Source organism: Venturia canescens, chromosome 2 (genome assembly GCF_019457755.1).
Source record: "Venturia canescens isolate UGA chromosome 2, ASM1945775v1, whole genome shotgun sequence".
NCBI lineage: Eukaryota > Metazoa > Arthropoda > Insecta > Hymenoptera > Ichneumonidae > Venturia > Venturia canescens.
In genome coordinates, this window is record NC_057422.1 from 16,239,059 (window position 1) to 16,266,796 (window position 27,738).

Genomic DNA, 27,738 nt, shown 5'->3' on the forward strand with positions numbered 1-27,738 from the left:
AAAAAAACACACGTTTTAGCTAAATAAACTTTGCTCCATTGTTGAAACAGCGACTGCACTGAAAATCGCAATGAAAACGCATGCAAAGAACTTGTTCTCAAACGTTTCATGGAATTGACGAAAAAAATATCCGTAAAGAAATTTAATTCACGTAACAAGTATATGTCTCGCATTGCGAGCTACATTCTTGACGTTTCAGAGGCGAGTCACGTCCGATAAAGTCATGACCAGCGCACATTCATCGAAGCAAAATCCCGGGCGTTTTATGTATCTCAAACGCATCTTGCTTTTTTGTAGAATCTCTGGGAAAATTAGCGTTAAAAGATCGAGGTCAAGCGATTATAATCGGTCAATCAATCAATCAATCAATCGAATAGAGCATCGGATTATCGAATTGATCAAATAAATCGGTGAGCTTGAAAAAATGTGTCATTCTTACATTTGTTTTCGTTTCGAACGAAATTCTGCTTTTCCCATTTTCAATATAATACACGATACCATGATACTCGAGACTCAAATTCCTTGGACCAGCCAGTGCATGAAACAACAGAAACGACCCGTTGGCGGTTACCTTTGAAAAGTGCTATTTGAATTTCAGATCGAATCGATGCAGGTCAAACGAAGATTCGTAGGACTCTACGAGCTACCTAGTTAGCGAATACTTCGAATAACCTGCGTGGCCCCTAGCCCACTTACGGGTAAAATGTCACCTCAATTTAATGCCTAGCATTAAAATCAAATTCATGGTCACACACTTCTATGTGCTTGCTGCTGAAAACCTTTACAAGCTCACGATCAGATGGTTGTAAAAGATAGTGTACTAAAAAAAGCTCGAGACTTTGCGAGTATAAGTATTCCTATTACTGCCGTCGAATCCCGTTTACTCGCAGACAGTTATGGCCACTCGCAATGACAAATACACATTAATGGGGACCAACGATTCAAGAAAATGATCAGTATCATGTCTTGGGCGGCACATCATTTGGGCTTTCTGACCATTCCTGGACGAGTCCGATGAAGTAACATCATTGCCCAACTTTTGGAGGATTACAAAATATTTCATTTTCGGTATACAGTCTGTCCAATTCCCATTTTTTTTATTTCTTTAACACCTTCGATGGAATCTTTCCGTATTTCTAAATTCTTTGAAATGCATGACGATTAACCACTCAAATTTGTTACAATATCCATAGATTTTCAAACTACAATTCCTGTTAATCCAATAAATTTGCACTCCTTCAATTATGGCTTGCAGCAGTGAGCCGATTGATCCTGAAACAGATCGATTTTGCATGGCTTTTTAGAACACGCAATTGTGTCATCTGGTTTAATATTCGAAAAAAAGCCAAGATGTAATGTTTCAATAGTATATTTTCGCAAAAAAGATCACTCTTGTACAGCTATAATTTCTGATTTTCATAACGACAGCAGCTCTCTAGCATGTAATTTTCATCAAGTGGACATCGATTATCGTTTAAGATGCCTTTATACAGGCATGCCAGCGTCTCCATAAGATACAATTGCAAATAGTAATAAAAGTATCCGCTTGACGCCACGAATATAACACTGTTAGCCTCTTTACAGAGACCGGTTTGTTTTTACCCTTGTTCCCCGTATACGTTCACACACTTTTCTGTATACAGAGTGTCCTAAATGTTTCTTCCGATTAACCGAGTGGACATGGCGGGTAAAAACATTGAGGACTTTCATATACGTCTTTTCATTGAGAGGGAAAGATGATCGGTTGAATGACTCTGGTTTGTTGAATGTCTCCGACTCATCTCGATTATTTGAATCTTCTGTTTTTATTGTTTTACTGCTGATTGAGAAGATTTTGGACATTTTTTTCGAAAGTTTTCAGAAATAACAAAACACCGTATGGGAAATTTTTTTCCTGAAAATTCACAAAAAGGCAGCCCATTTATGATTACAGATTTTGTCTCCTGTTGACAGTTGTTTGTTCATAAAATAATATAAACACCAAAAGATCTTTTTTGACGAAGGAATAGCGTGAACAATAATGAAGGGAATTTACGGTTGACTACTCACGATCAATCACCATTTTATGTTGTCATAATTTTTATCTACTTTTTTCGATCCATTAAGAACGTAAAATAAAAACAACTTTCGACTTAGTGTAACTCTAGCACGCGGTGAGGAAAAATTCAGTCCATTCCATAAGAGAAAAAATAAAAAAATTAGTAGACAAAGCATGACGTGCACGATTACATTTGAATTCGTGCATATATTGAGGTCTTTCAACCATGAATTTAAAAATTGTACTTAAACATAAATAAATTTATCTATTGTGAAAAATACAAGAACATCAAACAATATCGAACGAAGTAAAATCATTTTTTGAATTCAATATCCAGTGCTTACACGTCAGGAACGCCAAAGACTTGCAGACGAAGCCTCGAAAAAAGTTTCTGAAAAAAAAAGAAACGTTGCATACGTACAGAGTTTACATAGGGAAGGCACACGATATAGATCAACATTGCGAATGTTCATTTATCAGGAGTGGTTTGGTCTGAAAAGTCAACCCAGATTATAATCATTAACCTATATTTAAAGGTGGAGTATTTTAATTATGCACTTTGAGGCGAGTCAATACATTTTCAATAGAAACAAATTTGAGATTAGTATGAACTAATTATCGTAGCAAACGAAAAGAATGCAGAAAAAAGTGTAGAACCGAGAAATTATGCCATTGAGGAACGGTCAGAAAAATGCATGATCTCGAGAGCAGCTAGGATTTGCCCTGGAGGCAAAAAACTTCGCTGAAATGTAGACGTAGAAAAAGCGGTTGAATTTGAAAGACAGAGGTGACAGAACGTCCTAGGAAACGTCGCTACGTAATCACTTTACACATCTACTATATTTCTGAAGTTTTTGCTCAACTGTAACCCGATTTAAAACTGGTTCAAATTAGTGATCGATAATTCGCTTCCTCGTTCTACGCTCCACGGTGAGTACACAAACTTATCTACTTTGTAGCCAATACCATCGGATGATATAATTATTTAGTCGCCTCTTTCTCATCTCACATTGAAATTCTTCGCTCTTCTTTTCTGTAGATTAATGAAAAACTCACCTGACATCTTCAATATTAAGATCGTATTAATTTCTTTCGTCCATGAAAGGTTCGCATGATAAAGGTAATTTATCAAGCATGCATTAATGACCGATGTGCTGCCAGTATAATTCTACTCTTCGTCCATCGAGGACGCCCAAGTTAGAAAATATTGGCCCGAGATGTCGAGAGTCCAGTGAATACTCGCGTGATGAAATAAGTTGTGAAAAAAAGCGAGCAACCGAACGTACAATGAAGCGAGCTTGTACCAATTCGACTGGCCTATTCTCGGCGCATATTTCTTTTTCATAAAGTATTAATTACGTGCCACACGGCCGTGTTCTGTGAGCGAAAATTTATCCTGGAACAGAACTGGTGGTCCGCTTCAGCAACAACACTCTTAAGCATATTATTAGACGAATTATTTGTGTCGATGTAGTCGCTAGGTGCGGTGGGTCAAGAAAGTTCGGTTCAAGGGTCCTTCAGCTGTATTCCGAACATATTTGAGTATAATGTAGTTCTTCGTGCACAGCAAGCATAATAAATGGCTGAGCGTCGAAAGGCAATTATGATAATGAATAAATGTGAGGAATACACGGAATATCAAAGTCACGGTCACATACGTCATCGATGTACGCTTGCATCTAGTAATTAATCATTAAAGAGGTCGAGTTTATTGATGTTTCTTTTAACTTCTTTTCTAGTAAAAAGGTTTACTACAGAAATGTAAAAATGTGGAGGGAAATATTTACGATCGAGGATAAATTCGTGTCAATAGGTGCGAACTTTTTTTTATATATGCCCTGCTCTGTACGGGGCATCTCATGCCAAATAGACTCATTCAATGAATTTTTATGTGCGATTACATCTTCAGAATTGGAACGAGTTTGTGTGTTTAGTGGAAAAAAACTTGTATCACTGTTTCGGGGATGTGGATTTTTTGGCAATTCGATAATTTCTTGTGGTCCATGAACTTTGAAAAAATTGATCGATTCGGTCGTTTTTTTCCAAGCTTTCATTTTTTTACGTAAATCTCAAGAGAAAGAAACATTTTTTGCTTGAGTCGAGACGATTTTTCATTCAATCTTTCGTTGTAATCGCGTTTTTAAGGATGCGTGAATCGTTAAAATTTCTTGAATAAATTCTCAACAATAGTGGACCGCGGTTAAACATTTTGAAGCCTGCTCTCAAGTTTTTACTTTTCAAATTCTGAAATTTTTCATGATTTTCTACTTCCTCCAGGAATCTCAGTATGACGCGAAATGCCTTATATGGTGCATGGAGCAAAACCCTGGAGAACATTCTCGGTATTCTGCATCGATATTTTTCACACATTTCTATGTTATGGCTTTCGTTTTCGGTCGTATTGCACCGCGTGAATCTCGCTTAAGCGCAATTTAAGGAAGTGGGCCAGGAGGATATGGTCACAGCAACTTGTTAGTGTCAGCGATGTCTAGGCATCAGAAATTAATGAACGGCGGTCATGACAGAAGCTATCGAGCCCCATCGACATTTTCTCATAGCATTGTCATAAATATCACTCCTTAAGACTGAATTGTGTGGTTGAAAAATCATGAGAGACCTCGTCATTGAAATTTTTCATGAAATTCGCACAATTGTTTCAACACCGCAAAGTATTTACTGCTTGCGTTCCATCATCTTCAAGTGGTAGACCAGAATTTTGTCATTTGTTTTACTTTTATGAACAATCTCGAAGCCGTGGGAACTTTACTCTTCTGCTTATTCAGATTCTTCGGTATTTCGAATTTCCGCAGTCAATTTTCCATCATTGCACAATGCACTATTGGAGTGAGTTGACGATGTGCATAAACGTTCTAGTTTGTAACAAAAATCAACAAAATGGGAGGGAAAACTCGTTTTTCCAGGATAGAGGCTTGAAAACAAAAAATAATCGAAAAGGCGTTTTTGAAGAAAATTTTTTTTAATAAACTCGGTGATATAAATTATTTATTCAAATATTTTAGTGCCGAAAACGAGTTACACTTGTTGACAATGCAAAACAATTTGATTAGCGGATGTGATTAAAAAAGCAGTAAAAAATTATCCGCTCCGGAACTGTCCGTGATGAAGAAAGAATCGGGTCAATATCGCTCGGGTAACGATAGACGTTGATTAAAGAAGCTCGCAGCATCGAGTTTTGAATTAGAGCGCTCGAAGAATCTTATCCTTACATTCTTTTCTTGAAAAACGATGCTCTACATTATGAGTTACGATTCCACAAGCCCGAGGCTAGTCCTGTTCATATCGATGCGTGTCACGACTTATTTTCATAACAAATTATTTTTTCATATATATTTTTACGTTCCAGCCTTACTCTGAACGCTCCACACTTTTTTCCTCCAGAGTAACCTATCGACCTCGTACCATCAGAGGGTACACTTCTAAACACTAGAATTCCTGCTCAAAAGATTTTCCGAACTCTGAATACCTCGATCGAATTTTCCTTCAATCATATCTTCGGAAAAGTCTTCCCAATATTCAAAATCAGTCGTCAAACTAGGTCACCCACTTTAAGACCTCTTACCCGATCGAAATAAAATACCATAATAAAATAATTCCCCTCTACAAAATCCCAAGTCCAAAAAACTTACTGAATCTTCAACTTCAAATAACTAACAACAAATTAATAATTAATTAAATATTAATTAAATTAATAATAATAATAATCTTATCCAAATGAATTTCGAAAAATATTTTAAAGACCTTCAACACCGTTTTCGTAGTTGGAAATCTCTTTCAATTCATGATCAAAACTGTGTGATCCCTTCTAAATTTTCCGAAAAAATTAACGTCGAATTTACTTATGTGCCGTTCATTTAAAGTCCGAAAATAAATATTCAGCGAAAAATCTACTGCAAGCTTTCGAAATAAAAGTTCGAAATTAAGGATCATTTTTATTCAGCGAACAATCAGCAATCGCTTCGAATCGGTAGCAGCCTCCCCGACTTCAAATTTTGCATGGCAAACAGCAAAAATTCTGCGAAACACGGAAAGATACAAGTGCATCTGGCATCATGCCACGAAAGTGTACGAGACCGCGTAAATGCCTAAATGCACGTGGGTAAAATATACCGATTCGATGCTGGCTCCGAGCACCTTCGTCTCCGCCTCGTCCGACTGGCTTTTCATAAACCAATTTGGCGCACCATCTCGTGGTAAAACTGGAAAGTGTGGATTCTCGTGGGCGTTTGTTGCGCGCGCAGCAGTCAAGTTATCGATGGGAGTTTTGATTTTGTATTGGTGTCTATACGTTTTAGCTTTCTCGTACGTACACTTTTAAAGGGACGAGAAGAGAGGGTGCAGCAGAGAGAGAGAGAGAGAGAGAGAGAGAGAGAGCCGATGATGAGCTGAAGGAAAGAACGCAGAGAAGCAGGGACGAATGATACGCGGATAAAACTGGCTGATCAGCAAGAGGAAGAGCAGCATAATGAATACACGCGAAAACATAGAGACGTGGGTTTAAAAAGTTGGTTCATGCGCGGGGCTCGAAAGAGATAAGTGCACTCGGCGACGAGAGAGGTGAAGAGAAGAAGAGAAGGGGCTAGTACGCATGCACAAGCGCAGACGAATATACCGCGAAAGTGAGAAAGATCACTGGACCCTGGAGAGAGCCACAGCTGCTGCTGGTCGGTGGTCAAGCATCTCGGGAGTTTTGTGTTGTGAGCAAAAACATGTTTAGATGAAGGTGATCCACGTTGAATTTGAACTCACGTTCGAAGTGCGAATAATTATGGTATCGTAATAAGAGTTCTGAGTCGCGATCGATTTATAGATTTGGCAGTTCGTCCAGTCTCAGTACTTTGGTGTGCGTCGCGTGCTTTTCGCCTGTTTGTTAAATCGAGTGATCGCTTGCTTCGCAGGTGAGTGTGAAATACGTCAGCGTAGATCCGCAGCTCGAGCAGCAGACGACAAGCCTCGACTGAGAGAAAGGCAATACGCGTGGATTTTTTCGTTCGGTTGAAAAGAGAGGCCAGTGAAGAAGAATTTGAGGTGAAGTCGCTACGCATTTATCCAAGAAGGGAATAGAAAATTTAATTTCTTTCCATCTCTTTCATACATAACGACGAAAAGTTCGAAACAACAGGCGTCATGTCGAAATCCAAAGACTCGAAGCTCAGGGACGGTGGCGCAACGAGAATAGACATTGACAAACCCAGATGGGACCAAAGCACCTACGTCGGGAGAGCCAAACACTTCCTGTATCTCACTAATCCACTCAATGTTTTTGCATCGGATAGCCAACTCGAACGGGCTCATGATATTGTCTCAAAATATAGGTGAGTTCCCGTTGAGTCACGTACTCACGAATTCACTGCCAAATCACATTAAATTCCTCCAGATGTTGGCAAACATTGAGACCAGCTTTGAATTTCAGATAAGAACGATATCCCGAGGTTCTAACCTTCCAAACGGGCTTAATTGCTTTCTTAACACAGACTTCATATTATTCATTTTCTCAAGCGTCAGTTTTATCGCATTCGAATTTTTTGTCTTTGAATAATAACTGAAGCGAAACTTTTGTTGGACTGTTCGTTCTTTACGAAAAGTTTGAAGAGTTTAACGATTGTGTTTGAAAATACGAATATTGAGCTTCGGTATCGAAACGTTCCAGTCATCAAATTGATCGTAACCTTCAAATAATTGATTTTCAGATCTGTGTTTGGCACCGATATTCTTACACAAGATTTATCTTCATAAAATAATAATTTGAAAAAAATATGAAAACGACCGACAGATCTTGAATTTTTCTTCACTCAAATGATGATTTACGAAACCAGTTCAATTCTTCCTCGTCACTAAAGTACATTTTTACGCAGTGGATATTTAAATGAGAGCATATGTTCGGCTGGTCTGATGGAGGTCGCAGGCTGACGCACGTTAAACGATAAATATCTTGTATACATTTAATCGTTCAACTGCCCGTGAATTCGTAATGGAAAAAAGTTCATGGAACTTTAGGTTCAACGAACACTCGATCGACTAAGGCTATGCACGCCAACAATCACAATAGTTCATGGGACGCTTGTAAGGCGATCGATCTTACGAGCCGAGACACACTCCTCTGTTGTTCTGTCGATTACGAAATGCGGAGCCGTTCTTTTATCACTCAACAAAGCTTGTTTTTCTTACTGGCTGCAATTGCATTTTCGAATACTTGCAATAAAATGACTATCGGAACTCGATGATTTTCACTTTTTCTTTCATTTTCAGAAAAGGTGAAACGCTGGATCGCCTCAAGATTTCAGAAGATGAATTATGGACGTGCAAATATTTGTACGACAGTGCTTACCACCCGGACACCGGTGAAAAAATGGTCCGAGTGGGACGAATGAGTGCCCAAGTTCCTATGAATATGATCATCACAGGCTGCATGATGACATTTTACAAGTACGAATGAAAAGAGAGCGAGCAGAAAAACAGGAGTTCCGTTGTTCAATCTCGATTATTCTTATCGATTTTCTCCAACGCAAATCACGAAAATTGTTGTTGTATAACGAGGCATTTAGTGAAGCGAACGCATGAACGTATACCGAATCGTTATACGAGAAAGAAGTGATGAAAAGAAGGCAGAAAATGGGATTTACGATAACTGATAAGAACTAGTCGCAACCTTGATCCATAACCCCGAGTCATTTCTTTTTGGGTTCGTTTAAACTGTCAGATTGTTCTACTTTCGGAGCCTCTGCGATCCAAGATTTCTTGGGACTTTGGACATTGTGACTGAATCCTCGTACAGCGAGTAACGATAACTCAATTCGTTAGAAAAATAATTATTACGTACGCTGTTGAGCCGATGCATTAATGAAGTCAGCGAAATAACGAAAACAAAAACACTGCGATAGCTCTCGCGCTTTTCTACGTAACTCGATACCTCATCCTTCCAGTATTTCTGCCTTTTTTCATCGCGCTTTTCGGCCATCGTGCGCCTACGCATAGCTCATGAATTAGACTCACGCACCCACGCCGTCGGAACACAGAGAGTTTGAGAAGAAAATAAAAAGCACTGAAACACTCAATTGGATGCTATTTTCGTCCGGGTTTCACGAGTCAGAAAAAAATCGCCACATTCATTAACGTTTGTCGGAGTAATGTAAATCGAAACTGTTGTTGAAAGAACGAGCATTTGTGCAGTGAAGCTCAATGAACGTTTTATATAGAAATGAATTTGTATGCTCGCACAATTGAAAGTGAAGTTGAGTTTGAGCGAAAGCATGGTGAAAACAGTGGAAATTTTGTCGAGAAATTTTAACTCGATAACTTTTTTTTTTAATTCTCATTCGATATTTTTTACTCTCTTCAATAATGCGATTGAAATACTGCGTTATTATATTAAAGTATGAATTTTCAGATCCACACCAGCCGTAATTTTTTGGCAATGGTGCAATCAGTCGTTCAACGCGGTTGTTAATTATACGAATCGTAGCGGAGCTAGTCCCATACCAGTTGAGACACTGGTCCAGAGTTACGTCGGTGCTGTGGGTGGTGCAGTAGCCACGGCGCTAAGTTTGAATCGCTTAGCGAGTCGGGCACCACCTTTGGCCGGCCGTCTTGTACCTTTGGCTGCTGTGGCAGCCGCTAATTGCGTTAATATTCCACTCATGAGAATTACGGAGCTTCGTAACGGGATCGATCTTCACGACGAGGAAGGAAATAAGCTTGGAAACAGCAGAAAAGCTGCACGCGAGGCAATCGCGTCAGTTACTCTCTCACGAGTCCTCATGTCTTCTCCGAGCATGGGTCAGTCTTTATATATTCAATTAAATCTTATTATTAACCTTTCGAATGAGCCTGAGAACATGGCGAATGAATTGCACCTTCAGGAGCCACTTTGGCATGTTCTTTTCGGTAAAGTACTCGATCATTAACCTCAAACTACAAAATCGGTCACACGCACAGAGAGATTTCATAATCTGATTTGCTGATACTCAAAAGCATTAATTTTGCAAAATAATTTTTTTTACCACTAAAATTATTATTGGGGCTTGACAGTACAACGAGTCGGGCACTGTTGGTGCATGCTAGGAAATAAGCGTATGAACTCACTCGTTGGCAAAAAAAGTAGAAATACTAGTCAAATTATTCGAAAAATAATAAGCAACTTTTTTGATCGTCACGAAGAAAACGAGGCCGAAAATTCTAGAAAAAAGTACTAGGAATATAGTATCTCGATTGCAGCATTAATTCGAAGAGCAGTAATAAGAATTGTTGTATCCACCACAGTAAAAAGACTAATACCCATACTTTTTATTCAAAAGACTCAAAAATGTTTTTCTCTGTAGCATAGTAAGAAAATTTTTTCAGTCACTTCAAATGGTTATGTTGTAAAGTATGCCCGGGCAACGCTGAAAAAGCTTTAAGCATTGTTCTAAAAGCTTGAGAAAGCAATTTGTTACTTTTAATTTTTTTTTTAAATAAAATTTTAATTTATTTATCGACTTTTAACTTTTCCAAATTAATTTTCAAAAATTAAAGCGGATTTTTCGAAAAACTCATGTTTACGTAAAATTCCAAAAATCATAAAATTTAAACCGCTCAACCGATATTTCATAAATTCAATACCAACCTTCCTATTATGATAATCTATTCATAAAAAAAAATTAGCAATAAATCTTAAAACTTCCGGAAGTTAGAGCGTCGACACCATTTTTTAAAAAATTTCAAAATGTCGTAAGATTCGTATTTTTTTTCAAATTTTGACAAAATTATCTGAGAAAGAAAAGCTTGTTCAGATTAACATCTATGCAAAACGGTAGCCCTGTGTCTCAAATCGTTTTCGAGTTATAAGCGTTTGAATTTTGCAGTGCCTTAACATACACACACATGCACACATCCGGAAATTTTTTCTAGATATGATTTTTTGATGTTTTTGGACATTTTAAGCACATTGACATTGAAAACTGGAAAAAAAAAATGTTCATCGTCACATAGCTTCCTCTATAAAGAGGCAAAAAAAGCTATTCGGTAAAACGTCACACGTATTCGGTGTATATTCGTGTATTAATCATAAAATTTACCATGCTGACAGTGAAAATTTGTGATTTACAATACATTTCCACTTATCAGTAAATGCTAGTTTGACATGCTGAATAACACTCGAAAACAAAACGAAATATAGTTTTCACGTGCATCACTTTTTTGGTATCTCCATAAAGCTGTTTAGAATTCAAGAGACGAAAAATTGGAAAATTCAAAAATACTATGCTGTTTGTAATCGATGCCTAAATAGTTTAAAAATTCTTGAAAAAAAAATATATTCCTTACTATACAAAACAAATCCGTTTTCTCCGTGTACGAAGAAAATGTTGTTTTCTATTTCGAATCGAATGTGCATATTTTTCATAATAGTATTTCTCAAACCATTACTACCCATCGATGCTTTTCAGTTCTGGCTCCGGTGCTGATGAATTTTCTGGAGAAGCGAAACACATTGGCTCGGGCTAAATGGGCAGCGGCTCCGATACAGCTGGCGGTATGTGGCGTTTGTCTGACATTTGCGACGCCATTATGTTGCGCGTTGTTTGCGCAAAGAGTACCGATATCGGTCGACCGCTTGGAGCCGGAAGTGCGTGAGGAAATATTGTCGAAAAACTCGAATATTCAGACGGTTATTTACAACAAGGGTTTGTAAGGAACCAGGCTTTATGTGTCGTAGCCACGAATGTGGCAATTTGGTCCGAAACTCGTTAAGAGAGCATGGGACACGCGTCGATAACGAGAACTATTTTGCTTCGCAAGAAAAATAACGCGAATCTGGGACATCGATGAAACCTCAGGGACGCCGATATTGAGAGGCGAAAGAACGAAATACGTAAAGTAGGATTGAATGATTCGAACTAATCGCAAGTGTTCTTACTCGAGTTTGTTCGATTCGATCAACTTTCAATACGAGTCTCAATGTAGAAATATCGCAAAACTTCCAGCCTCGATGGCCTCATAATTTTAAAAAAGCGTTTGCGTCACAAATGTATAATTACACATAAATTATTTCGTCCTGCCTCGAGCATTTTCAATTCGAATTTGACGAAATTTCAGTTAATTCTATAATATTGGTGTTTATCATGCATACGAACGAGAGATGATCGAAGAGAGTGCGATTGAATCGCATTCTATCTCACTTAATCGATGAACAAATGACAATAAATGAAAATGTTATAAAACCAAAGCGTTTACAGCTATTCACATGTTTATTTGAAATATTATTGAGTCCATAAACTTTCTTAAAGTTGCCTCTCTAAACGACAAGCGTCAGATTCAAAATGTTGTCTGGCTTTTTTTCGCAAAGGTCGAACCGTCGAGTCGGTGGCAACGGACGAATTTTGCGTCCACAATAACCGTCCTTGCGTTGCCACAAGCCACTCCTTGGACGATTTCCGAGTTCTCGATTGCGTTGGGCACTGCCGACGGGGGTTGAACCGTGTAGGACGTTCGATAGTCGTCCAACCGTCGCCATGCAGTGTTGACTAAGACTGAAGGTCCTCTTACTCGGCACTTGTACGATTATACGATCTTCCCCATCTTTTCGCAATATTGTGCCTTCCGTACCGGCTGCGTGGATAAGGAAACCACCCAAGCCGGGATATTTCTCGACGCAATTTACCTTCGTGCCCAGCGGCAGCGCGCCGAGAGGATAAGCGTCGCCCTCGAACGCTCGCACCGGATTTCTCGGTATGGCTTGCGACGTTTTCAGTATCATTCCAGGCTTCATGTTCTCCGTTGCGAGAATGTACTTCATCTCATTGCCACTGGCCACCAAAGCCACCCAAGAAGTTCTGCAACCGTCCTCAAAAACCGCCAATACTTTCTCTTCTTTCGGTGGCTCGTCCAAACTTTTTGGACCTTCTCTTTTCCAATTGATCCAGTGATATTTGTGCTTTATACCTCCACCGATTCCCTTCGCCACCACGCGACCTGTGTTCGCATGAAAATGCAAAATCATTAACGACAACAAATCGATTACGTTCAATGATTTTTTTTCCATCATAGTGACGAATGGATCAGAAAAAATGTGAATCCAGCATTGAAAATGATTCATTTTTATTACATTAATTCAGGAGTAATTGAAAGTTGGTAAATTTTGAATTATTCATTTAAGGAGGGTGGATCGCGACGAGACAATGTTGCCATGCTAAACCATGTTGAAAATATTAAGAATTTCAAAATGATAAGAATTTAATAAAATTTGGTAAATGTATTCTTTAAAAATATATAAGACATTTTTTACATCTCGTGCATAAGAATTTCATTTTAACGCTCAATTATTCGATAACCACGAGATAAAAAAATTTGAAAAAAATTGTATTTGTGTACTTGATGCCAAAGAATGTTATCACCAAATTTTATCAAATTCTGATTATTTTCATTTCGTGATCCACCATCCTTAAATCATTTTTCGACACGACTCGTTTTTTTCGTGCGATTGCTCAAAATGTTTCCTTCTTAACCGATTTAGTTCATTGGCTCTCCGCCAGAGTCCAATCACGTTCGGCACCAGAGATTTTAGAGCCAAAAAAATACACGAAATAAATAAAACGTGAAAATCCTGTTTTTAATTAAGGGAGTCGATAGAAAAAACAAAAAGGAAGAGATTTTTTGGAAGAGCGAGAGTAGAAAAATCAATGACTTGCCTGAGACGGGATCACGACCAGCGAGGTTAGTAACCTCCAAAGGTTCCACAGTGTACGAGTCCTTGTAGTGAACGATTCGACGCCAACATTTACCGTTTATGCCAGGTTTAGGTGTGATCTTAGGCTTCCACATTCCCGCATTCCGACTAGGTTGAATTTGACACGCGGCAGGCACATTGTGAGCGATTAAGTCAGAAAAATGAGTGCATAAAACACGCCGAAGCATCGCGACAGCTGACATGTTTGTTTCTATCGGTGAGGCGAGAGTGCTGCTCCTCACGTCGTCACGAGTGACCGCAACGATTGATTTCCGAAGGAATCAACGGTCGGTACAGCAGTGTTCTGAAAAAAAAATAATGACTACGGTAAGGTAGGGTGTTCAATCGGTAAAAATCGTATATTCTCCAGTTTCCAAAATCGAATCTCAAAAATTCGATTTCCAAACTCGGTGTTCAGAACATCAAAGGACTCTTTTAAATAAAAAAACAAATTTAAGGAATTAGATGAAGGACAGTAATCGAAAAAAGGGATCCAACAATTAACTTTTCACAATTCCCACGGATACTTTACTGTCTGAAACGAGTAGATAAGCGAGAAACCTGATTAACCTTTTGCCACGATAACCAGTGAAATTCATCCGCGATACGAAGAAATTTGTAAAGGATTTTTTCTCGAGATGAATTCCACGCAAACGTCTTCGATGGAAAAGCCACTAAACATGCCGGATTTGGCTAAGGAATAAAAAAATATAACAGTATAGAAAAACGAGATTTCGACTCAATAACAATCGATTGTTTACGAATGCGTGGCAATCCAAACAAAAAGAGCGTTCATACGCGAAAGACATATTAAATTAATTCCGTTGCGGATCGCTGCTCGCAGGATTAAGTGTACGAAGAAAAATCCCGATAACGGATCATCCGAGCCGATGAATTTGGTACAAAGCGTACGATTATTCACCGCGCTGTATCCAAAATTCAAATTCCACTGTAAAAAGCGGGGGGGGGGGGGGGGGGCGGATAGAAAAGCAAAGGGAACAGTTAGGTGGAATAAGCGGAAAGCAGAGGGATTGGTATACTGTGCAAACCCGATAAAAGCCAAAATTACCGATGAACGACGAGAGCCATTACCACCCCCGTCGGTCCACCCTACGGGCAATCAGTTCGAGCTTTCATTGGGAGTATGGTCGGGGTGCGAGCGAGAGAGAGACGAAGCGTGTTATGTCCGATACATTATGTACGTGTGTGAAAGCTGCGTACATACGTGTATGTCGAGAGGTGTATATGCAAAGTGTCTATACAACGAAAACGGCGTGTACAGCGGCATCGGAGTGGCCGCAAAGTTCTGGCATCCCTGCGGAACGGGCGGCGGCACGGCGCGGCTGAGTTTCGCGAAAGCCCGAGGGTTGGGCAGGGCTCTTAATTGACTCAGGGTAATTATTTTATTAAGTGAGAAGATGGCGGACGGAATGTTAAGAGCGAAGGGAGAGAGCGGGACCAAAAGATACCCTCGGCTGTATACACGGGTTCTCGCGAATGTTGCTGAGTTTCCGGTATTTCGTGTGGATACGAAAGAGCTAAAGTTTTGGATGTTCAACCACTCAAAGACGTTTGTAGAAAGAGAGAGAGAGGGAGAAGACGGAAATGGAGACTCGACGTGAGTCCGAAATAAACACCTGAGGACTTGATACACGAATCGATTACTGAGAAACCAAAAGACGTGCTCGCAGCCCGGCACACAACTTATTTCGGATGGAGTAGCACGCGAGTGTGGAAATTTCGAAAATCTACGGAGAAAGATGTCGAGGCGCAATGAATGTGAGTTGGCGCGTCGTGCCCATAATCCCATGGATCGCGCGTGTTCTTCTTGTGAGACCGATTCCGGAGTCCGGTCGAATCTAGGCCTGAGTATATCTGTACGGGGATGTGTACTATTACTGGAGTATGCATGCATAATTACTGCTCGTCTTAGCGAGCGGTAACACTTCGCCTCGCCTCGGAAAGTTGTCTCGTTCTAGCACACGCTATTCGAGCTCGTCTCTGCTTCCTTTCCGTTTTGCGTTAATGCCAACACAATACGCTCGCGAGGAACGGTAATGGCGCTGGTGTTAGTACTCGTCCAATCTCAATTGCAGTGTCGGGGGAGTATCTCTCTCGGTGTGGTGTTCGTGACCGCGCGCGTGTGTGGGTGCGTGTGTAAGAGCGGAGCGAAGGTGCGCGCGCCCGTTAACCGCTTCTCTCTCCGTTGCGAAGGAGGAACATCTATTATCCGGTACATGGACCAGGCGAGCGGCCTGTGTGGAGAAATCGGTGCGAAGAGAAGAGAGGGGGGCTTCGGTGCGGGCAAGAGTAGTCGAGCGGCAAATTGTCCGCCATCTTACCCACCTTATACCTTACCTCACACTCTTGTCTCTCCACGCGCGCACACGTTCTACCACTTCCTCGCTGCCTCGCTTTCTCTCGATCCTTCCGAATGGCTCCGTCTCCCTTTTTTCGTGGGAGAAACATCCTTTGCTATTTCCCCTCGGCCGACTCCCCCCGCGTCTTCTGCACGACGCCAACTGTCTTCCTCCCTCTTTTGTCGTTTTCTCCGGCAACGAATAACCACCCTTCGCCCTTCGTGAGCCATCGAGTTACGCTTACTTCCTCTTTCACGAGCTCACCCGCTGCCTCCTCCTCCTGCTCCTCAACCTCCTACTGAAGCAACAAACCCTCCCTTCGTGACGACGCCGCCACCGCCTCGAAAGCTTTAGATTACCTACCCCTTATAAGCGCTCGTGTTGCCCATTTATTACCACGACTGCGACAACCACGCGCGAGACCACCTCCAGTGACGGGCTTCCGCTCTCTCTCTCCTTCTCCTTCCCTCCAGTTGCTCCCTTTCCCTCGGCTCTTCCTCTCAAATCCTGGACGAACGTGGGCTTTTACTTTATGGCGTATGTGTGTGTGTGTGTGTGTGTGTGTTTGTGTGTTTGTGTGTAGATATTTCAAGCTACACAAACTCGAGGAAAAGGAACCGCGAAGATTAGCTTGTCGGTGTTCGGATTAGAGAAACATGATGAGGAAAATTGCTGAGATCTTAGAGATTTATTATCATCCACGAATGCTACATGTTCGTAGATCCTATTTATTCTATCATAAGCTCGAGCTCGTATGACTAGATCGTCAAATTCCTTGCTGTTTTGCTCGAATACACATATTTTATAAGTGTAGACGTTTGGGAGTGCGGAGACGATAATATACGAAGGCTGAGGAACTTCGTACTTTCGTAATTTTGTGTAAGCCTCTGGAATAAAAATGCGAAGAGGTTGGAACACTTTGGTAAAACCTCGGGACACATATAGCTCGACATAACTCTCCAAAACGATCCGAAAAACTAAAACTCTACGGTGAATATACTCTCACACTTTTTCTTGAGCATAGCCTGAGGGCGATACAGAGGAGCGATGTTCTTCATCCGGTACCATCGTCCGTGACGATAAAGCGAGAGATCAAGGAAGCAGGAGAGGAGGGGTAACTAGTGAAGAAGGTGGATAAAGAGATGGAGGAGCGGAGAGAAAAAGTGTGTGGAACACGGTCGATGAAACGTTTCCTCGGGGAGACTGTTGGTCGACGCCGCGGCTCGGGATGATCCTCCATCCGGAAAAGAAAAGTCTGCGCGCGAAGATGGCATTCGCCCTTGTTGTAAAGTTTTTCGTCCACGGACGTGGATGCGAGTCTAATCGCAAAGAGAAAAAAGCGACAGGGAAGGGGAGTTTGAGAGGCAGCGGAAGGATCGCGAGGACAAAAAAGCCTCAAACTCCTTCTGGGCACCCTTGCTTTACTCCTAACTCCTGTACACTCCTTCGGTAACTCTCTTGAGAGGGCGCAGAAAGAGAGTTGAAGAAAAGGGATGCGTAGAGGAAGAGTAGGAAGCTTGATCGAAGCTGGCTAGGTAGTGAGATTGCTGGGAGGCGGCGAGAAAAAAGTCATCGAAGAGATTGCCCCGGTTGAAATAAAGGCAGAGAAAAGGGATGCAGACCATTTCGACCTTTTCATCCCAATTGGTCGACGCACCTTGAAGGAACGATGCAAGCAAAAATAACTCCATAAAAAAGCCGATACAAGTGCCAGGCCGGAATGAAGCGAAGGGTGGAAAGAGGACGAGGGGGAGGAAGAGGAGATGAAAGCGTGAGCGAAACAACGAGAGCGGGCAAGAGTCGCGCGAGAGACAACTGCCGCCACCGCCAGCATCACCATCACCGCAGAGGAGATCAAGAGCAAGCATCGTGCGAGAGAGCAAATCAACGGACGAAGCAGGAAGGCGAGAACGAGACAGAGAGAAGAGGTGAAGAGTCAGGAGGAGCGCAAAGGAGGGTGCAAATAATAACAATAATCATATTTCGCGGCAACATGGCCGCTATGAAAAGGATGGTTGGGTTGGTTGAATAGCGAAGAAGAGGAGGAGGAAGAGGGCGAAGAGGGTGCTGCTGCCGGCGGTAGTGATGCAGGATGAGGACGAGTAGAACGATGTGGATGCCGCCGTCCGGGGGGGTTTTGCCAGAGGAACGGGGCAGGCTGGGGGAAGTTCGGCTGCCCCCTTTCCCCTCCTCTTCCCACGAAACGGGGGAGGAAGAACGTGCTCTCTCTACACCCCGGCAAAAGCGAGAGGGCGACTACTCTCAGCAGCAATGGTGGGGTACAAACAGGCTGGGTTATCATAATATTACAAACCACCGCCGCAGGGCCGTATCTATATAACACGCGATATACACGTACTAAGTCCCGGCGCGCAATTCGCGCGAATCACCGCATCCGGCAATTGTCGCGTCGGCTGCTCGTTTCGGTTATACGACCACTGCAGAAATACCGAGCGAGAGGCAAGCGAACGAGCTATGCTCGAGAGCTCCACAGCACGATATCCGAGCACCGAGGACGCGCAAAAGAGATGGAATAACGAGGGACTCTCTGAATATTGGCTCCGGCACTCTACTACTCACTGTGTACACACGTGTGTGCATACAGACTGATGCACAATTCGATATAACGACCTGCGGAGGAGCATTATGCCAGGATATTTTTCCAATATACTTTCCCACTCTAGCAACTCAACGAAAGCCCTGAAATATCACTCCCGAGACTTAAATCCTCATATAGTTTTAGTTTGAAAATCTCATCGACGTGCTGCGTGGGACACGAGCCTTTTCTACTGCCCTTGCTATTATTTTTGACGATGAAAATTTTTCCTCCTTCGTTTAAACACAAACCCTGGCACTCGTCCCACTTCCAATCGGTGCAAATGAACACTCCATTCTCAGAAACCTCCAGTTTTCTTTGTTTTCGAGGATTTTTTAGTTTTGAATTCACCTGTATAAACTCCCTACGATCGAGTACAGTAGTGGATGTATACAATATGTGCCGGCGTTGATGCTGGAAACGGTAACACGGTTACCTGGCTTTTCTACCACGCCCTCTCGTCCGTAGACTCCGTTATATTCCTTTTCTCTCTTATATTCTCTCTCGGTTATGCACTCCACAGAATTTCTATCTCGCACCTCGCCCGCCTCCCCATTGGCGGAAACTCGAAATGAACTTGTCCTCCCTGATTTTTCCGAGTTTCATGCTATACCCCCCCCCCCCCCCTCCCGCCCCTCTGCCCCTCAAAACAATACTAAATGCGTGTACATGTAGCAGAACGTAAGTACATCTAATTAAATTACTCACTTCTGTAAGAGGACGAGTGCATGAAAAAATTAATTGGGAGCAGATGTTTTTTTTTGTCGGTATTCGAAGGTACAAATCCAGATTCAACTGTTCAAGGCGTGAGCAAATCGCACAGTATTGAAAACAGTCATGATCTTTGTTGCTTCGAATATTTCAAACGATCGAATAGATTTCTATGTGTTTGTTTCCTCGGAGGGTTTCTCAAATGGATGGAAATGATGTTGAATGCTCGTTGTGAAAGTAAAATACGACGGGCGCAAAATCATAGCACGGAATCAAGGCGTCGATCTGAGGACGAAGGAAAATCGCCGAATTCCGAGTGCAAATACGCTGCACGTGTATTTTCGTGTATGTTCCGTTTTGTTCAAATAATTTAAACGAGTCGGGATGAAAAATTTTGTAGATGGGAAATACAGTTTTCGTACTGCTGTTCTCAGGGCAGTTCCAGATTCGATTCCAATCGTGATCAGTTCTCATCATTTCGTTGTCCACAGAAGCTTATGTCGGAGAAAAACAAAGCGATGATCCATCGCGCAGCGTTTAACATATTTTTCGTATTCGACGAATCGAAGAAAACGCGGATTTTCCAACCGCTATTTGTGAGCCTAATTCAAGATGCGTTCAGACGGATTCCATCGCTCCAAAAAATCCAAGGAGACAGAACAGATTCACTTATTTCTCGAATAGAACTCTAATATTCTCCAGATGTCAGTGAGGCTCGGTTTCGCCACCCACGAGCGAGTCACAACCTTCGCACAGTCTCCGCTTACAGAACCAACCCCCGTATCCGTAAACGAAAGAAAAATAAAAACACAAGTACGAGTGTGAAAGAGGCGGAAGAGAATTGTGAATAAACAAAACGAAAAGGCTCGATAGATCCATGGATTTCAGCAAATCTCTCAATAGGTTGGATCCTGGAGGATGAATTGTAACATTTATGTAATCTATTCTTGGGGCGATAGAAAAATGGGCGTGAAGCTATATCTCTGAGCGGAAGCAACGGTAGAATTTCGAGTGGTCTTAAAAAAGCAAATACGAAGAATCACAAGAAATATATCCAGCGATATATCTATCGTAAAAAAAGGAACAACCGGCAACTACACGAATGCTCGAGTTTTCGAGCAACACCGAAGGAGAGCTGTTTAAAAATCCGATGCGCTTCCTCCCTCCGTCTCGCTCGCGCTTACTCCGTCGATAGATCCGAGTCCTTGGGATGCTATAGAGTAGGATTTAAGGTGGAGAGAGCGGGAAATCGAGTGCGAGAAGAGCAGACCGAGGACAGGGTGGCAGTTGGATAAAAATGTGAGTGTGTTTACGTGTACATTTGTGTGAGCAGGAAGCGTGTAGTGAGCCGAGAAAAGAAAGAGATGGGAAAGTGTATACATGTATAAATTGATAGTGTAGCGAATGCCTGAAGTGACACCGCGAGCACATCCGAGTCCAGGAAAAGATAGAGAGAAGAAAAGAAAGAGTGAGAGAGAGAGAGAGAGAGAGAGAGAGAGCAGGAGGAAAAGCGCGACAAAAAGCTTCATGGGGGTCGTCCTCATCGTCGCCGTCTACGCTGAGCGTGAGATCGAGAGAGCTCGGGGATCGGCTTCCCCGCGAAGGGGACGATGCCGAAGGAAGCACTTAAAGAATTATCTGAACTCGCGAACGCAAGAGGGCGCGCGGTCGAGACACATATACACGTATATATTGAATGACTGAGAGGGTCAGGGATGCTGCTGCTGATGCTTGTGTAGGATTCCTCCAACGCCAGAGAGGCACGTGCATTCATTCCCAGGCCAACACCTAATACCTACTAATACCGTGCCCGTGTATCTATCTACCCTTTTACCGCTCAACGCGAGTCCTACTAGCCAGGACCACGGAAAGAGTAAGTAGGGTCGGGTTATAGTATACAAGGTGCCCCCCTCCGCACCCTCCTTTCTCTCGAAGCCCTTAATGTTTTCTAGCTTCTGTCTCTTTCACACTTTCTTCCAGTCACCATCTTCCCCCTTCTCCCTCGGCTTTCAACACACGTGAGGTTTCCTCAGTGAAAGAGCCAAAAACAGGAAGAAAAAGTGTGACGTCAGCTAGAATAGATTTGCCAAGCACAGACGTTGCATAGGGGAAAAAACGATTCCGCAGTGGCTTCCATTCGCGAATAGATCCGCGTCAAGAAACGTGATCGCAAGATCGTGGGAAGTCACACAGATTATACGCTCAGGTGAGCTTTTCACTAGTACCACACTCCCTTAATATATGCATCACACTTTTATGCTTATCTATTCGCCTTTTTTGTAAGATCGTCTATGAACAGTAATTCTCATGAGGCTTGAATTACGATTGGTTACGATAAACGATGAGCAAATTCTCATATTGATCGAGACGAGCAAGCTCTGCTCTGCTTTTCAATGTTACCGATAATAATGGCGTAACAGATAAAAAATGAGCCAACAACATCGTGCTTTTTCGAGCTATTTCAGAATGCTAGTCATTTATAAAACACTGCATAATTCATCAAACAATCATTCTAAATGACGAATGGCATCACATAATTTATTTAACAACCGTCCTAAACTTCCCAATACATTCTAAACCACTAAACTATAAACTACCTGTCCGGTGAATTAGGTGAGGCGCGCCAACGAGAGGAAGCAATTCTCAGCTCTGACAAACTAATTACTCGGCAGAGCTCTCGTTGTACGGTGGCGTTTCGTGCAATGCGTAGAATGCTAGAGCGTGCAAGCTAATTAACGAAAATTCAACGATCGTCTTCTCTTCGACGTCGGTCCAAATTCTGAGGAGTTTCATGTCCATTGCCTCATCCCGTTTTGCGTCTCCTTTTTCCTCGTTATATTTCCGGTAATCGGTGAAGTTATTCGACGAGCAGTGATTGACGAGGGTCTCTTTTTTAATGACTCGACAAACAGAGCTTTAGCAAAATAAGGAAGTCGTTGGGTCGGAGTATCGTGCGGAGCATCCGGGAGGTCCTTAATAAGCTGTTCTCGCGTCGTATCATCGTAAAGGAACTCTCGTCGCCAGACTGCATGGGATCCAAAGAGTGTGAGGTCCTGCCAGACAGCGAGTCTCGAGACTCGAACTTCTCGTGTGTCGTTATTCTCCACGGTTTCTTAGAAACATCGGCTCTGTTCCCCGCACTATTTTTCGGGTTACTTTTCTTCCTGCTAAGCAGTTTCCTCTTTTTTTCGAGTCTTCGGGGGCAACCGAGGCGATAGTGGAGTCTTAAAAGCGTTCCGCAACGATTCTCTCATCTCTCGTTCGCCCCTCGCTCGCTTTGTGCGTGACGACGTTGTACGAATCGCAGCTTTTACAAGTCAGTTACTAACAGTGTGCGATGCGTGATACGAGATAAATACGCGTATGTGTATTTACACGTATTAGATACAGCGTAAAATGAACTGGTGTGTATGTGTCGCACGTGTTTCTACAAAACGCGCATTCCCCGACAAATTGACTTCAGGCCTTGATGCGCTCGCACCCCGTGACGTCCTGCGTGCGGCCTTTCCTCTTTTTTCGTACGGTCGTTCGGTGCACACACATACATACTATATATTAATACGTGTATGACAGTTTTGCGACGTTCGTCCTCGTCGAAAAACTTCTTCTATTTCGAAGCGTCCTCTTAAAGCGATACTCGACCATATATTTCTCCTTTTCTCAGTCTCATTTGAAACGTGCTATATGCTAACATAACTTCCTTCCTTATTCACACCCTTTCGAATTCCCTCGCTTATTCACTCTGCCCTTTTGCTGTCGTTACGAGAAGGTTTTTTTTTTTATTTTTTATTTTATTTTTTTAATTCTGTCCCCACCACCATCACCACCAACGTCGTCGTCGTTGACGGCGACGCCTTTATTATTAGCCGCTCCTCTTGTACACCGTAAGCTAGTTAACCGAGTTAGTTAAGTGAGAATTATTATTTAGCTCGTCGGATACACTCTCGTCCCGTGTGTCCCCTCGTCGACGCTCCCTCGTGCTTTCGACCCTCTCCACATGAACTCCCACCATCGGAGACTACTCGCTCCATATAATTATCTTTGTCTCTTGCACGCTCTCGGCAAAACTAAGTCGAGCAATCTCGGATGGAGCGAGAGAGAGAGAGAGAGAGCGAGAGCGAATATTACTCAAGTTCCCAGCAACGTAGAAATCCGTGGAACACTTGGCCGCACCGCGGGAATCTCGCGCTGACACGACTCCATCGCGCGTGTTCCCTCTCGACCTCTTATTTGTCCAGGACCGCAGAGGTGTCGAGCACTTTACGATTTCCGACCGTCGGATTTTGTTTTTACTCTCCTCTCATATTTATGTATGTATTATTATATAGATCTGACGACGAAACCTACAATTATACACAGCCGCCGTCTCCTTTTCGCTCTCCCTCTCCGTGCCGCGCCATTTTTAATTTCAGCATCCAACTCGGCTCTTTAAGTAAACGATGCGTCCGCAACAGAAACATAAATAAAAATGAATCGGAAAACAAAAAGATAAGAAAGAGAGAGCGGGGAAAGGGCAGGGGGAAGGGAAATACGCGATTATAACGTGAAATGAAACGTAGAAACTTGTTACAAGGTGACATAAATAGTTGATATATATTTCGAGGTGGTAAATAAGCGTAGGAGAATCCAACGACGCATGGCGTACGGGGCCTCTACCTAAAATCTCAATTACACTGTATCACGATTTTGCTCAACGACTCGATGATTTTTTTACCACTGCCATGATCATTTGTCATTCTTTAATGTTATTATTATAGCACGTGGGTGACGTATGCTCGTGCTCTTGGCGCAGCGTATTAAAATATCTTTGCTACATATAAATATAGATTGGTTGGCAGAGAACGTAGTTTCGCGGTTTACACACACAGTCATCATTATCCGGCAACTGAACTTAATTATACCTAATGGTCTGCTCGACGTATTGTGATTAATGATTGATAGAGCAACGCGTCCGTGAGCAGATTAATATTTAATCGTACGCGGATGTATATAAGTGTATATAGCGGTTCATACAGCTTATTATCGTTCAAAGTTCAATCTAATGAAGCAAGTCTTCGTATCAATAGCCAACAGACGATGCGAGACCAAATCAATTTGGGTGTGCAAGATCCAAATAAAGAAAGTTTCTTTCTTCTAATAAATCGATGAGCATGTTTTTTTTTTCGTGAGGAAGAAAATAAGGGGATGGAGTAAAATGAGAATGGCTACTCATTCTCTGGCTGTTACTTTTTTATCGTCGTTACGATTATAGGTTGGGTCTCGATATGTACCCTTCATGTACTCAAAGAAAATCCCTCTTTCACGATCCTCCATTTCTCAAGCCTCTTTTCTTCATCCAGCATGCTTTGTAGGGCGGTGAAAAGGAGAAAAAGGTTGCAGGATTTTGCAAGCTCTTCTTAATCGTCACGATTATTCGTGTCACTCGGCAAAAGCTTGGAAAGGTCCCTCTTAACAGCTCATCGCGAGAACGAGTCATCTGTGAAACGAGCGAATTTCCGTCAAGCTGTTAAATCAAATAAACAGACAGGAGTAAAGTGGGAAGGAAGGGGCTAAGTAACTATCTTTCCTGTCCTTATTTTTATTCGTATCCTCGCTACTACTTACAAATTGCATTTCGATTATTCAGAGTTGCTGTTACGAAAAAGTCGTTTTGCAACATTTTTTGAGAAGTGAGCTCCCCGTTCCTTGTAGAAAAAAATTCCCTTGAAATTTTAAGCTCACGTTGCAGTGCAGGAAAATTCTACGGAACGAGGGGATTTTCACATTTTAAAAAACACACTTCAACGATTGTCATGTTGCAGAACACGCGAAACGTGCAAAATCTACGTATTTAGCCGATCTTACAGTACACTTTACATAGAAAATTGTATTTAAAGTGCACGAATACTTTTTGTAGCCGCACTGTATATTTAATGGAATTAAACACCCCTCGGCTCATAACAACTTACGTTCTTTTTTTGGTAAATTCTGAAACATTTTTTTTTTTTTTTTTTTTTTTTTTTTTAGTTTTGGACGAGGACAGCGTAGACTCGATGATACAAAACTGATGAACAGGGTATCATTTCTCATTCATAAAAATGAATTATAAAAATAATTGGAATAATTTCCATAGACTATTATTGAACAAGGCACGATAACGATCGTGTATTCAATCAATGGCTACTCGACCAAATAGTTACAATTCCAAGTCTGCAAGTATCCAAATCAGTGACATAGCAACAAGATCCTGAAGAGGCTCTGAAACCCAACGGAGAACGTGCTCTCAACAGAGTTGATATAGAACAAGAAAAATAGTGTGCTGACTGCTTCAGTGGTTCAATGGCGTAACATCAAGCTGAGGGACGGTCTCTCCCTCAGGTATTTCACGTTCAAACGATCCGAATCCAGAACTGTGAGTATGTGAATTCGAGCGAGAATGTTGGCGCTTTCCTCGCGAGGGCGCGCAGCATCGAGAAGCTTGACGCGTATAAGGGTGACGATGCTGCGAGTGTTTCGCGGGTGCTCGCTTCCGAGATGAGAGTAGGTGGCGAAAGCTTTCGCATTGGAAAGGGCGCAACGCGGCGGGGAGAAGCGCCGATACAGAGCGGCAGAGGGCGCACGGTGGCGGAGGGAAAGCCGCGGGAAGGGAATAGGGATTCCATTATTTAACCGAGGTAGTTTAGGCGAGTATTAGGGGTTTGAGTTTATGACACCCCTCGGTTGCCCGGATTGCCTATTAATACGATATGAGCTGCGCTCTCTCGGTTTGCCCACCGCCTTGCCAGCGGTGTAACGTGATGTATATCTGTACGGATGAGGGGGTGCCGTGTGTTGCGGAAAACTGTGATGGTATTTGGCGGGGTGTAGGGTTGCACGGTGTTCCAGCGGAGCTCCACCCCCACGATGAGAGCGCTCTCGCTTCCTCTCCCATTTTGCCAAAGCTTTTTTTCGCTTTTTGCAACGCTTCGAATTTTTTCCACGCTACCCGCTCAACCGAGCAGAGCCAACCCCCTGCGTTTTGTTATGGGTGTTGGTGGTGACTATGGTGGTGGTTACGCCGCCGAGCCCCCTTCGCAACCGTCCCTCGTTCTCCAGCCCTCGCTTCCTACCTACTCGCCTCCACCTCTTCTTGGTGTCTCGTCGTTATGAATACAGATACAGAGACGAATATACAAAAGTGAACTGATATGTGTGACGGAACGGAGTACCCGAGAGCCAATATCCTTCAAACTACCGATGTTCCTTTGTTATTTACTCACAACGAGACTATTTCTCACTCCTTTTTTTAAGCCTCGTATGAAAACGTTTATTTCTCGCTACGAGTTTTTTACTTGGGCGAATCATCGCCACGTTTTTGAGTGAAAATTTCTTGCCGTTAACGCGACTGGGGCGGATGACAAATATATTCTATAACAACGAAGCTTTCTCTTGGAGTTTGGAAACCAAAAATTGGAGTACAATTTTTCAACCTCAATGCCGCATCAACCATTGTGCCATGATTTTCAACCTGAAGCCGAATTGCAAATTCGAGCTTCAGAGTTTAGTGAAGCCAACAAACGTTTCCCAATCGCTATTTTTATTTGTTCTTCTCGAAATACCGAATAGCTGCGCCCTCAGTTTATATGGAAGACCCAGAATCTCCGAGTGCATACCTGAGAAATGCTCGCGTACACGGGTTCACGATAAAAGCATGCGAGTATGAATCCAACATGTATATTTGCAAATCGCATTCTTTGAATATATCTGCGGAAATGGAATTACTCGTTTCACGGTAAGAGCCGATTGGACCGGGGATGCGGAAGACGTTTATAAAAAGTAATTAATCACTCACTCCATATGAATATACACATGTGACTTGCCGGTAAGAAAGAGGGAAAGGGGTGAAGCACAGAGAAAGAAAAAGACTAAAAGGAAAGTCGGATTAGAGGGCAGTGCATCGTTCCCAATGTAGGAACACTCACACCCCCAACTTTCTTTTTGCCTTCTCTCCACTAGCCCTCATTTCGTTTTCGCGTTCTCTGATAGCATCCCCTCTAATACTGTTCTTCCGTTTTCCAACGCAATCAGCGTCGGAGACGCTTTCCGCAGTTTCGCGGTCCACGTAGCCACCAGACGACTTTCTCCACAATCACCCATACAGTTAACTCTCTGTAGTAATTTCAGTGTGGAACGAGAGTACCCAGGGTGCATCGGTGTGTGTGTGTGTGTGTGTGTGTGTGTGCGTACACGTATAAAACGCGCATAAATGCCTGTGTATGTGTCTGTGTGCGTAGTGGATCGTGTACCCCTTTGAAACACTCGAACTCGCTTTCTCGTTCAGACTCCCTGTGCCCAT

The 27,738-nt window shown here is 42.4% G+C and overlaps 2 protein-coding genes across 8 annotated transcripts; one reads left to right on the forward strand and one right to left on the reverse strand.

The window, feature by feature from the left end:
• The first annotated feature begins 6,469 nt into the window (after positions 1-6,469).
• Positions 6,470-12,257, forward strand: Sfxn1-3 (Sideroflexin-1-3). 7 transcript variants are annotated; one of them, XM_043411553.1, is made up of 6 exons: positions 6,471-6,827; positions 6,955-7,084; positions 7,166-7,371; positions 8,306-8,482; positions 9,444-9,832; positions 11,479-12,257. In XM_043411553.1, exons 3-6 carry the CDS (start codon positions 7,184-7,186, stop codon positions 11,721-11,723), a joined length of 999 nt encoding a protein of 332 aa, XP_043267488.1. In that variant the 5' UTR covers positions 6,471-6,827; positions 6,955-7,084; positions 7,166-7,183; the 3' UTR covers positions 11,724-12,257. The 7 variants fall into 7 exon arrangements, with proteins under 7 accessions (XP_043267490.1, XP_043267494.1, XP_043267489.1 ...); XM_043411556.1 differs by having other exon boundaries at positions 6,471-6,812; XM_043411558.1 differs by having other exon boundaries at positions 6,471-6,779.
• A 3-nt stretch (positions 12,258-12,260) lies between these two features.
• Positions 12,261-13,967, reverse strand: mRpL2 (mitochondrial ribosomal protein L2). The gene is made up of 2 exons (XM_043411561.1): positions 13,720-13,967; positions 12,261-13,003 (listed from the first exon to the last, which is right to left on the reverse strand). The coding sequence occupies exons 1-2, from the start codon at positions 13,958-13,960 to the stop codon at positions 12,327-12,329; spliced, it is 918 nt and encodes a 305-aa protein (XP_043267496.1). The 5' UTR covers positions 13,961-13,967; the 3' UTR covers positions 12,261-12,326.
• Between the last annotated feature and the right edge of the window lie 13,771 nt (positions 13,968-27,738).